General features: G+C 32.5%; 1 protein-coding gene across 1 annotated transcript; it reads left to right on the top strand.

The window, feature by feature from the left end:
* The first annotated feature begins 1,342 nt into the window (after nucleotides 1–1,342).
* Nucleotides 1,343–12,183, top strand: LOC148308079 (lysosomal dipeptide transporter MFSD1-like). The gene is made up of 11 exons (XM_088262347.1): nucleotides 1,343–1,466; nucleotides 1,693–1,756; nucleotides 4,131–4,297; nucleotides 4,756–4,906; nucleotides 5,622–5,747; nucleotides 6,489–6,914; nucleotides 7,461–7,674; nucleotides 8,800–8,897; nucleotides 9,711–9,823; nucleotides 10,397–10,487; nucleotides 11,866–12,183. The coding sequence occupies exons 3-11, from the start codon at nucleotides 4,138–4,140 to the stop codon at nucleotides 12,032–12,034; spliced, it is 1,548 nt and encodes a 515-aa protein (XP_088118473.1). The 5' UTR covers nucleotides 1,343–1,466; nucleotides 1,693–1,756; nucleotides 4,131–4,137; the 3' UTR covers nucleotides 12,035–12,183.
* The last annotated feature ends 728 nt before the right edge of the window (nucleotides 12,184–12,911 follow it).

Raw genomic sequence — 12,911 nt, 5'->3', positions numbered from 1 at the left:
ATTCACTACGCGACCGGCTGTGCGAGGAGCCAGACGAGTCTTCACTAAGTAATAATTAAGTATTTATTGTTTGTTTGTTTTTCAACAAAGGTTTATTGAAAAAAAAACCTTTCGATAACTCTTTTTTTTAATACATATTTATTTTGAACTAAAAGATTTTGATTTTTTTTTAGATGCAAAGGCAGTGTTTTAAGCAAAAAATCAATGACAAATATTACCTGGGTTTGAAGAAGATTAAGCTGTGGGCTATCGATCATCCCAGTAATGTTTTTCTTATGACATTATCTCTTTTATGTTATTTATACCTTTACCTTTTATTGCAGTTTATATATTTGATACAGTGATTTTAAAATAATGTTAAATTGAAATTATTAAATGGAAAATCACAATGTTAGTACTTCAAATATAAATTGCAAATAATTTATTTTTCGTGTATTGTAAAATGAGCCATCGGCACGGAAAAATTTAGTCGGGACACCTTTTTTTAACTCTACATTCTTAATATTTATGATGAAGTAAACAATATTTGTTGAATGGTATTTGGACAATTTTTTTTAATGAAAAAAGAGAAATATTTGTGTTTTATTTTATTTATTATTTTCACAAATATTTCAATTAAGCCTAAGCAGCTCATTATTACAAATAGGTATCAAATTGTGGCAGAGTGGGTTCGAACCGAGAAACACTGACCCACAACCCGACACACTGTTAAAATTCTTACTTAAATGTTATAAAGACCCTAATTTTTTTACTTTAAATTTACCTATTTTGATTTTTTAGCCTAACTGCTTAAATTTAAATAAAAAACAAACAAAAAAATTAACAAAGTCCATCCGGAGTGCGGAGATTAGATTTCCGATGTGTATAAAATTTTGTATGTATGGATTAGATTTCCGATGTGTATAAAATTTTGTATGTATGGTAAAAACATAATTTGGCATATTTTTCTTTCTGTACCCCATTTTTTTTCTTCATTCAACCGTAGCCCGGCCTAATAATAGGTATACGGAATTCTTAAAAAGGAGACCCCGGTGGAAAACTCGAATGAAGGAGAAGGCTCACTGACCTAACCATAGCCAATTAGGTTGTCAATTTAGTACCTACTATAATCTTTGTTAGTTATAACACCCAAAATGGGTGAAAAGCCATTAAAAAGAAGAAGAAGAACCTTTGAAGGTACTTTTATAAACTGATTTGTGGGTCACCGTAGAGCGGATTTAAACAGAACTAAAAAAATGTAATGTGGTTTTGTATAAACTTTGTCGAACTGTAACCAACTGTGAACTCGTGATTATCCATGTTTGAACCAAAGAAACCAACAGAAACAAAGAAAAAGAATAACAAGAACAAATTTGATTTTGGCAGATTTTGACGTCAAAAAGTGACAGACCGACGAAGGAGCGAGATATCTTTTCTTCTTATTTGTAATGAATTCAAACACAAATTAAGCCTGAAACGAGAGAAGGGTGATAATTTTACTATTTCATTTTACGTCATTTATGTCATGTATGTAACTTTTGATTAATCAGTTGGTATGTTCGGATATCAATATCGTATTGTCAGGACCATGAGTATTATATTCATGAGTCAACCGCTATCTAATTGTGTCAATAAGCATACAATAATGCTATTGGTATTAGACTTGTGACTAATAAATAATAATTAATGGTAACATATAAATTATATTTTCAGTTCCTTGGTTCCGAACGGCCGATTGTCATCTACAGTCGGCATAAAATAAAATATTGATCTTAAGGTAAGAATAAATAAATTCCGTTTAAAAACATTTTTTATTGATTAGTGAACAGGCGTATTACCAAATTATGGTAGAGTGCTACAATGTATTAGTAATTCTGTAACGTTCCTTATCTGCTAAATTACTGATTGCTTATCTCCTTTAAAATTCTGTTTTTACTAAATTATTCAAGCTTTTGAATGTCAGTTTGTCAACTGTATTCTTTGTTTTTTTTTCGAAAATGGATATATTGTAATGTATTAATATTAAATTCGCTTTAAATTGGAAATCTATTTATTATTTATTCATAATTTAGTATTATCATTGCAGGAATCATGTTTGAAATTGTTGAATAAAAAGCGTTTAACGATAAATTGTAGAAAATATTCAACCTACTTGATGTTTTGAATGATTCGCAACCTTTATTGCGCATTTATTTATATATTTATAGATTTGGCGTTGAATTTGTAGAACTCCCATTTTAATTTAAATATTAAATGTTAAAATCAATCATTGACTTTTGACTGAGTCTACTAAATTGTATTTTATTGTTTAAGATACATTAAAATAAAATTTGTGACAAGATATTGGTTTGAAAATGCCATAACAAGGCGAAACAATTTTCACAATTTTTATTTTTATGTGTTTTTAACAATAAAATACAATTTAGTGGACTCAAAAAATCAGAATTTAATTTCAACATTTAATATATCGTAGTCATACAGGAGAAAGTGACCAAGTGCATTGTTTTACAAAAACGTGATCATTTGACTATTTGATATCTTACTAACTTAATATTGCCCTGTAAAAATCCCAAAGGATTTTAAACTTGGAAGCATAATATATTGATTTGTTAAAAATTACTAACTGCATTGGTGTTTATTTTTTTGCCAAGCAAAAGTGACTTAAATGGCCTTCCTAAGCATTTTACGTTTTGGTAATTGGTCACTTTCTCCTGTACGACTACGATATATAAAACTTTATTGTGCAGTTTGACTTTCTTATTTCAAAACCCAGTTAGGGTTTTTTCTTCCTCAAAACATTCTAGAACATTGTTCCGCAAAGTGTGTGCTGCAGCATACTGGTGTACCGTGGTGATTAGATGGTGTGCCGCAGAAAAAAGTATAGTTTTGTGAAAATAACACAATTGCTCCAAATTTTGATTGCCTGTGCTAAGTTAAGTAGGCTCACATTTCACATTAAACATAATGTGTTAAATACGTTACCATAATATGGTAAATATGCACCTCTGAAATTTCTTAATTTGGTAGGTGTACCTTGAATGCATAAATTAAAGTTTGCAGAACACTGGTCTAGAATACAAGTACCTCTTCTGCGCTGGTACATATATATAACTCATCTCCATGTGGATACAATTTTTTATTCTTTATTTTTAATTTCGGCGGGCGCAAACCATTATTTTATAGAATAAAATAACAAGTATGTAGTTTTTTCCACTTGAATTTTATTTGACCAACAACCATTTTGTAACTATACAAAAAATATTTTTCTTCATTTCTACTAATGTCTGTAGTAGGAGGAATTAGCTTTTTTAAAGGCAAATATCATTGGGTTGTCCATAGTCAGTTGATTAAAATGTTGGTTATTGTGCTTCTTCTGCTCAAACATATGTTGGACATTACGGAAATGTCAGAGAGTTAATTTATAATTTTATATATTTTCTTCTTCTTCCTGTGCCGTATCACGTTCCCCCGACGTTGGCAATCACTCTGGCGAAGGCTTCTCTATGCGCGACCTGGAACAGCCCCCTCACATGCCTTATCCCGGTCCAATCTCTTATATTGCGCAGCCAAAATGTCTGCCTTCCGCCAGGACCACGCTGCCCCTCAATTTTCCCCATCAGTATCGTTTAAAGCAAACTATACCTCTCTCCCTGCAGAATGTGACCCATATATGAAATTTGGCAGATCTCAATGTCTTTTAGTAGTTGTCTACTGCAATTGGCTCTACTCAAATGTATTTAATAAAAAATGTTTTTTTATAACAAAAAAAAACGTACATCGCTCACTCCTATCAACAACGTCATATATCGAAAATCGTCAATTTTCAGTTGTGTATGTTTTCGGAATGCATTGGCATTGGATTGTAAAAGGCATTGTTTAATTATTTTTTTTAAATATACTAAATATTTTTCAAATGGAGAAAAAACATTCAAGTTTTACTTAAAAAAATCTGATAAACAGTAAAAATTTCAATAAGTGGCTTAATATTTATTTTCAATACATTTTATTATATTTTTAAACTTGAAAAACTCTCTCGTGAAAAATTGAGTTTTTTGATTTATGACGTTGTTGAAAGGAGTGAGCAACATGTGCGCAAATATCAAGGGAATTCTGTATCCTTCATTTATTTAATTGACTTATATTTTTTTAAGGCTTACAATGCAGTCATCTGCTGATGAGGGTGATCAGCGTCCACTTTTACGAGATAGGGACAATCAGGAGGATGCTCCAAGTCCTAGTTGCTGTACTGATATTTGTAACCCAACCAACACTTGTCACAGATTCCTTGCTCTAGTTTTGATGTGTTTGATTGGATTTGGTAAGTGTCTTACATGGACTTAATTTAAAAAAATACTAGCTACTTTCATTGTGTACATGGTAAAATAAAATACCTATGAAAATAGTATGAAAAGCTTTGATAATATTTTCAAATTTCAAATTTTATAACGCAAATGCAATCAAATGGTAGACATTCTTTCAATTAAATTGAAATTAAAACTTAATAATAAATTCAAAGCTTTTTTCCTTCAAGCAATATTCCTCCTTACTTTTTTTGTGAGGTGTAATTTATTTATTGCATTTAGATTCAGCTCTTATATTCAGACTATAATTAAGTTCGTTTATAGTACATAGTATAAGATGTACTTAATAAGAAAAATGTAAAGCGCCTTTGAGACAATATTTTGTAAAAATAGCACTGTACAAGTTAGCCAAATATGTATCATTATTATTAAATATAGCTTTTATTTGATAAATTGATGTGAATTTGTTTTTCAGGTTCGTATTTCTGTTATGACAACCCCGGAGCTCTTCAAGATAACTTCAAAGAAGATCTTAGAATTAACACCAGCCAATTTGTCCTCTTATATTCTATATACTCCTGGCCAAATGTCATCTTATGTTTCATCGGAGGATTTTTAATTGACAGGTGGGATATCTCTCATGTTTTATCAGGTTATATTTCTTTTAAATAACAAAATGTCATTTGTAATCTTAATATTTACTTTTATTTGTAAAAATATCAATCGTGGGTTCATCACAGGCGCCGTGGCGTAGTTGGGTAGACGCCCGACTGCGAAACTGGTATCACGGGTTCGATTCCTACCTATTGCAAAATAAATTCAAGAAAGATTTATTTTCAATTGGTCAGGATGTTTGTGGTGTATTTTTCACATTTACCTTTCCTATCCCTACTATCCTACCTGCAGACAAGCCTCTAAAAGTAGAGGCTTTGCGGGTTCTTCCTTAAAAAAATAAAACACATTCTATTTATTAAATGGCATTTATAGTACGAGCTATGTTTCAATCCTAAATTTTGAGAAATAAATAAAAATAAAACCCTTATCCGCACCCCAATGGTGCATAGGGCACTGCGTCATATAAACGCAGTGTTATCTTGATCGTTTACGCATTAAGGAAAGGTGATCAGCCCTCCGCTTCAGGTACCAGTCCAGGGTAATATTGAATAAATATAACAGTGAAAAAATCACTTATATTTATTGTACCCCCCTTGGGAATCGAACCCGGGACCTACAGAACGGTAGCCGAGCGTGCTGACCATTACACTACGGAGGCGGACAAATTTTGAGATATGAATAGGTTAATATTGTTGCGCTGTGTTAATTATTTCCTAATTATTGTAGAGTGTTTGGAATCCGTATGGGAACGCTGCTATATATGGCTATATTACTAACTGGAGCGTTAATATTTGCACTTGGAGGCTATTTGGATGCCTTTTGGTTGATGGTAGTGGGACGATTTATTTTTGGGTAAGTGTTCAACTTTTTCAATCAAAGGCAGGGTTTTTTTTTTCAACAAAAAAGGTCCCGGAACTCACTTCATGTCGAGCTTTTTACTAAAAAAAATATAGATTCTAATATCATTTAAATATTCATTACAATACAATATTTTATCATTTCGACAAATTATGTAAACATGGATCGTAATTACGTTAGCGCAAACAATCTTTTGTCTTATTGATTTAAAAAATTTAAAAAAATATATATATGTTTATCTGTGTAAAAAGGTGCCGGAATGCCATTCCACCGAGTTACATGGAAAAAAAGCCCTGTTTATAGGAATGAATTATTTCTTTGATTAGCTGCCTTTAGACATTCAAACGGGATAAACCGCATGAAAGACCATGGGCCAGGAGCAAACAATAAAAAAATTGTATGCGCATTGCTGCAAGACAAGCAGCGGAAATGGCACTTTAGAAAATATGTTTTTTTTTATCCCATTATTTATGATCATAAATCGCAAGCGCAATAAAATATTATGAATATTCTTTAAATAAAAAAATATGCCTTTGTCAACACGGCTCTCCAAACTTGAAACACAGTAAGGGACATTTTTTTTGTAGTATGTTTTTTTTGCATTTTTGGACTAAGTAGAATCTACTTAGTCCAAAAATACAAAAAAAACCTACTACAAAAAAATGTCCCTTACTGGGTTTTGAGTTTGGACAGCCGAACAGTTTCTATATAATAATTGATATTTTTTACATTTAGAATTGGAGGTGAATCATTGGCTGTGGCTCAGAATAATTACGCTGTGAGATGGTTCAAAGGGAAAGAATTAAATATGGTGTTTGGCCTACAACTTTCCTTCGCTCGAGTTGGTAGTACCATCAACTTCATTGTCATGGAACCGCTATATAAATACATTGGTCAGTTTTACTCTGGATACCATCGTACCGGAGTCGTTCTGTTCCTCGCCTCCCTGACGTGTGTCATCTCCCTGATGTGCGGCCTCCTGCTGGCGTGGATGGACAAGAGAGCCGACTCGGTGCTGAACAAGGAGGAGGACAAGGATGGCAAGAAGGAGGAGCCCGTCAAGCTGTCGGACGTCCGCTACTTCAGCAACACCTTCTGGCTTGTGACGGTCATCTGTGTCGCCTATTACGTGGCAATATTTCCCTTCGTCGCTCTCGGAAAGTAAGGAAAATTATCATCCATTTTTGTTGATATTTTATGTACATATTTTTCTCACAGCTTGCAACATCAAATAATTATATATTGATAAAACCTACTAATGATTTATTTCATTAATTGATTCGGCAGTCATTTTGCGGTAATATCTATCCATTTATAAGTTTTACTTGGTTTTACCAGTTATTGAAATCTAAGTACGTATTTCAGTGTTCGAAAATTACGTGGAATGCATAGAAACATGTATCACAATAGATTTTAAAAAAATAGTGGTTTTTACGAAGTAAAACTCAAGCTACCGATTATTGCGATTGTTATATTGGTCTTTTTTCTAATGAGGTACAGTACATCTAGTTTTGGTAAATAAATACTTTATTCATTCACCCTTTTGCAATCCTACTGTGTATTTATTTGTACATTTATACTCAATGAGATATCAGGATTTCTCAACTTAAATTAGTTTAAATATTTGAAATTTGGATACTAGAAATGCAAGACTTAAGTATAAGTTTTAAAATCGCCGTTTGGTTTTGATGTTCTTGATTTTTCTAGAATGTTTTTCGAGCGGAAATTTGACTACTCCCCCGAGGATGCCAATGTAGTGAACTCGATCATATACATCCTGTCAGCTGCCGTGAGCCCCGCCTCCGGGTTCATCATTGACAAGACGGGCAGGAATCTGTATTGGGTCATCTCCAGCATCTTCATCACCATCGGAGCGCACTCCATACTCACCTTTACTTTCTGGAACCCCTACATCGGAATGGTAACATCCAATAATACACTTTTTTGCGAAATACTCAAAATCTCAAGAAGTTATAGTTTATAAATCGCAATCACGATAAAATATTATGAATATAATAGTTGTATTGTTGGGTAATATATCCAAAATTAAACAAGGTTTATTGGATTGAATTCTACATTTATTTATGTACATGTTAAAACGTGACACGTTTCGTCTTATTAAGACATTATCAAACACTTAGTGTTTGATAATGTTTTAATAAGACGAAACGCGTCACGTATTAGCATATACATAAATAAATGTAGAATTCAATCCAATAAACCTTGTTTAATATTGGATATATTACCCAACAATTCAATATGGAATTCTACCAACTGTCTGCAGTTACAATAAATATAATAATTGTGTCGGGTTGTGGTCCCGTGGTTAGTGTCGCGGACTCTTAAGTCAGAGTTTCTCGGTTCGAACCCACTCTACCATAATTTGATACCTATTTTTAATGATTAGCTGCTTAGGCTCACAGAAATAGTATGAAATTGAAATATTTGTGTAAATAATAAAAATACAAAAATTTCTCTTTAAAAAAAAATTGTAAAAAAATTGAAAAAGGAAAAAAAGATATGCCTTTGTCAAAAGTTCCTGTATAAAAATTTATGTTATTTTGTATTTAGAATCGGAGGTGAATCATTGGCTGTGGGTCAGAATAATTACGCTGTGAGAAGGTTTGAAGGGAAAGAATTGATTTATTTTTACATTTTATAATTTTACATTTTTTGGTTTTAAAGATCTGAGATTCTCACTACTGTGTAAAAATTTGATACTTAGGCTCTGACACAACTATCTGTAGTTTTTTGTTATACCACATACGTATTACTGTTGACTGTCTTACTCTTGGGACACTCACATGATTGTCACACATTTTCAACACACTTTTCATTTGTGCAGGGTTTATGGTTTATTAGTATATTAGCTTAGTGTATTTTTCATTTTGTATTTATTTACTTATAGACCATTATTAGTATAAAACGTGAAAGAGGATGTTATAAGGTCTTTTCTGTGAGAGAGATTAATTAATTTAGTACTTGGAATCCCTAGATAGAGGGTCAAAAGAACTCTAGTATAGTTATAATAAATATTTTTTTTCAGACCATTTTAGGTTTGGCATACTCAATGCTAGCCAGTGGATTATGGCCTCTGGTGTCGCTCATCATTCCAGAGAATCAGCTCGGTACCGCCTATGGAATGTAAGTTATTTCTTCATTATCATAATGAGTCTAATTGAACAAGGACAGATTGAATTTATTATGAACTAAGTCATTATGAACTTTTTTAATTTGTCCCTGCTATGATTTTTTTATGAAAAATTTAAGATCATTCAAAGTAAAATTTTGATAACAAAAATCAATGCAAAATCGTAACTAGAAGGTAAATATGTGAACAACATACTACTTGTGATCACAGCTGCTGTGTTGGTGACTATAATTTCTGAATGTGTAATAATAAAATATCAATAATATTCAGGAACTATGTGATTTCCATTTCCAAGTTAAATAGTAGCTTCATTAATTGATTCGGCAGTCACTTTGTGGTAAAATCTATCCATTTTTAATTAATGTTTTACTTAGTAAATACCACTATTTCTTAAAATCTACTGTGACACGTGTTTCGATGCATTCCGCATCATTTTCAAACACCGTATCAACACCGTGTTTGAAAATGATGCGGAATGCATCGAAACACGTGTCACAGTAGATTTTAAGAAATAGTGGTATTTACTAAGTAAAACATTAATTAAAAATAAATAGTAGCTGTGTGATCAGATCATAGCATTATATGTATATGTATATAACTAATAAATAGTAAATTTGAATGAATTTTTAACTAACTTTCAAAATAATTAAATCGAGTTTCTAAACTAATTTCATTCCCTGCTTTATGTTTTGCTAACAAAAAATGTAAATAACTTTATAAATTTTGCCACATATCAGTTTGTACAATTTGGAATTAACAGGCTTTAAAAAAAAACAATTATTTGATGTTTTAAAAATGTTATTCAGATGCCAATCAGTCCAGAACCTGGGTCTCGCCATAGTTTCCATCATATCTGGAATGATTGTTGACAACAGTGGATACTTCATGCTGGAAATGTTTTTCTTGGGATGCTTATTTGGTAAATATTATACTTAAAATAATTTTTATGTTTCAAAGAAAAATACTTATTTTTGAGATCATATCGCTCACTCCTTTCAAGAACGTCATAAATAAAAAATTGTCAATTTTCAGTTGTGCATGTTTTCAGAATGCCCAGAAAATGAGCAAAATCCCAGCAAATGAGGCATATTTTTAACTTAATATTTACCCGCTACAGGGCAAAAAATGTTGTTTTTGCATTTTGAAGAAAAGGTATTGTTTAATTATTTTTTTTAATATACTAAATATTTTTAAAATGGAGAAAAAACCTTCAGGTTTTTTACCTAAAAAGATCTGTTGCACAGTAAAAAGTTCTATAAGTGGCTTGATATTTATTTTTAATACATTGTGTTATATTTTTAAACTTTAAAAATGTTCTCCTGAAAAATCAAGTTTTTTGATTTATGACGTTCTTGAAAGGAATGAGCGATATGACGGCCCTATTCTCACTTTGCCAACGTCATGAGATTTTTTTCCATCTTTTTTATATTTAAAAGGTATAAAAAAATAGGAAAATGTATTTTTTAAAGTTCATATTTATGCATTTTTTCAGTTGCACTGATTTCTGCTGCCTTTATTGCAATTTTGGATTCGGCCAACAAGGGGATTCTCAACATGACACCGTCACAAAGGAAAAAAAGACTGTAAGACTAAAAATTCCCTGCCATTATTTGCAGATACATACTTATATTAAATTAAGGTCATGACTTTAGGACTGCGACACCTGATCAGTAGTCTATGTAACCTTGGAAAATAACCTCTGCGTGTTTGAAACACAGTTCGTGCTTCTCATAATTCAGACAGCAATTATTCAGATAATAGTTATTTTGGGCTGAAAACATAAATTGAAGAAATATCCTTGTTAAATGTTTGAATTGGGTTACATCGATCTCGGCGGTTGCCATAATCAAACAACTGTGCATCTCGCTTGCGCTGTGTATCATAATAACAACTTGACCAGCCGTATTTAAGAGTAATGGAGATACACAATCTGTCTCCATAGTTTAGTAGTTAGCATCATTAGATACCATACTTGAGGTCCCAAATTCTACCCGTATGTGAAAGAATATTTATTTAATGTCACCCTGGATTGGTACCTGGTCATATATGTAATTAGCAATCAACTCATTATGTTGATCTGGTGCGGTTAAGAGTGAGAAGAAGTGAAGTACAGTAAAAATGTTTGGTTTTCAGGAATAATATGTTTAATTGAATGTCGCCTTCTTCAAAGCTTAAGTGGTTTGAATATTATTTAATTTTTGGAACTTCAATACACATCCGTTATCATAAAAAATATTGGTCCTTGAGAAAAAAAGGGTTATTATTTTTTTAAATGTCACTATAGTTGTGATTTATACTGTGTATGTCACGGAAAGAAAAAAAGTGGGCCACACTATACGCAATTGCTCCCTTTGAGATCTGTATGTAATAGGTAGCAGCAGAGGTGTGCATTCTACAATATATAGGCAGAAAATCAATGCCTACCCTGGTTTACTCGCGTTCCATATAGAAACACGACCAGTTCCTACTATGCCTTATCCTTACTCAACCTTACTCCCTACCCTGATTACAAACTCTGTGCACGCCACTGGGTAACAGTATCTTCTTATTCTTCTTCCATGTTCGCTCTCTAGGTGGAGCATATGAGAGACGTTTCCAAGTCACTCTGTCACGCGCCATCTCCTTGGCTTCCTCCCAGGTCAGTCCGGCGTCCCGAAGTTCCGCTGAGTATAGTCGGTAAATGGTCGTCAGCGGCCTTCCGGGGCGCCGGAATCCTCGAGGTTGGAAGAAGAGACATGAGGGGTTGATGCACTCAGGTGGCATTCTAAGGACATGTCCCAACCATGTCCACCTTCTCCTATTTAGGACTTCCAGCATGAGGGGCTGTTGAGTTCTTCTCCTCACATCGTCATTCCTGACGAAGTCATACCACTTTATACCCAGTATTCGCCTCAGGCACCTATTTTCAAAACTTGCTAGTTTTTTAGGGTAGCAGTATACTATATCTTATTTGGTTTTCAGCGAGGAGAATGATATTAGAAGGTTGCAAGAATCGGAATCCATAGATGCATACTCGTACGAGAGGACGGAAGGTCAGCCGGATACGGCCAACTCTAACCGAATCCGGTCCCGTTACCTCGCCCGGATTGGGACAGGAGCCGGAAGTGATTCCGACACCGCCCACCACTAGTACACAGTGAGACGTCGCCATTCCATTTCTCCACTAAGTACAATGTTATTATTATCTTATATATTGTGATCTCGAAAATTTTATATTTTCATATTTTTTAAGAATTTATAACTGTAAGTTACAATGATAAATCATATATTTTATTCAAACGAATTTGTTTATTTGTATTTAAAAAAAAATATTGAGCTGTGTGATTTAATGACAACTAATTTTTATAGCAAAATTAATTGTGATGTTTTTTCCTAATTACTCAGATAATCCAAAAACATTTTTTAAAAATAGATTATAAACATCATTTAACCAAAAATTCACACCAAAATATCATTTCTTGAATTTCAAAGTGAATTTTTTTAAAAATTAAGTTTTTGTTGTCATAATATTACCAATAAAAAACACTAAAAAATATTTTTATAGTGAAACCTTTATATTGGTCAGCTTCCATATTTAGTACATTATGATGTTAAAAACTCGGAGTGAAGGAAATTTCGGTGAGTAAACCTTGCAACTACAGCTCCACACCTGCTGCTGAAATGAAGTAAATACCAATGTGGTGGAAAATTAACACTCTTGTTGCTGAAGTCATATAAATACATTAGGACAGTATGAGATTTTTTCAGATAACTTTTAAGAATTAGACTGAAAACAAACATTGTTTTTTTTTTTAAAATACCATCAGTAATAGTTGGTTGACTATTACCCAAGTAATACTTACATAAGTATATTTTACAGTAATGTGCAAAGACAAATAGCGGCAAGCTAAAAACAGTAGTTTTGAGATAAATGAGTTTAAAGTTAACTTAAAGTGATGCTTTTGCCAACACATGTAACAAATTAATACAATTTTGCGGCTATTTGGAAAATGAATATCTCGGTAAAG

The sequence above is a fragment of the Brachycentrus maculatus genome, unplaced genomic scaffold (assembly GCF_059751285.1).
Source record: "Brachycentrus maculatus isolate JH-2025_06_01 unplaced genomic scaffold, ASM5975128v1 h1tg000176l, whole genome shotgun sequence".
Lineage (NCBI taxonomy): Eukaryota > Metazoa > Arthropoda > Insecta > Trichoptera > Brachycentridae > Brachycentrus > Brachycentrus maculatus.
The sequence above is the reverse complement of the archived record's forward strand: the minus strand, read 5'-3'. Positions and strand labels throughout refer to the sequence as shown.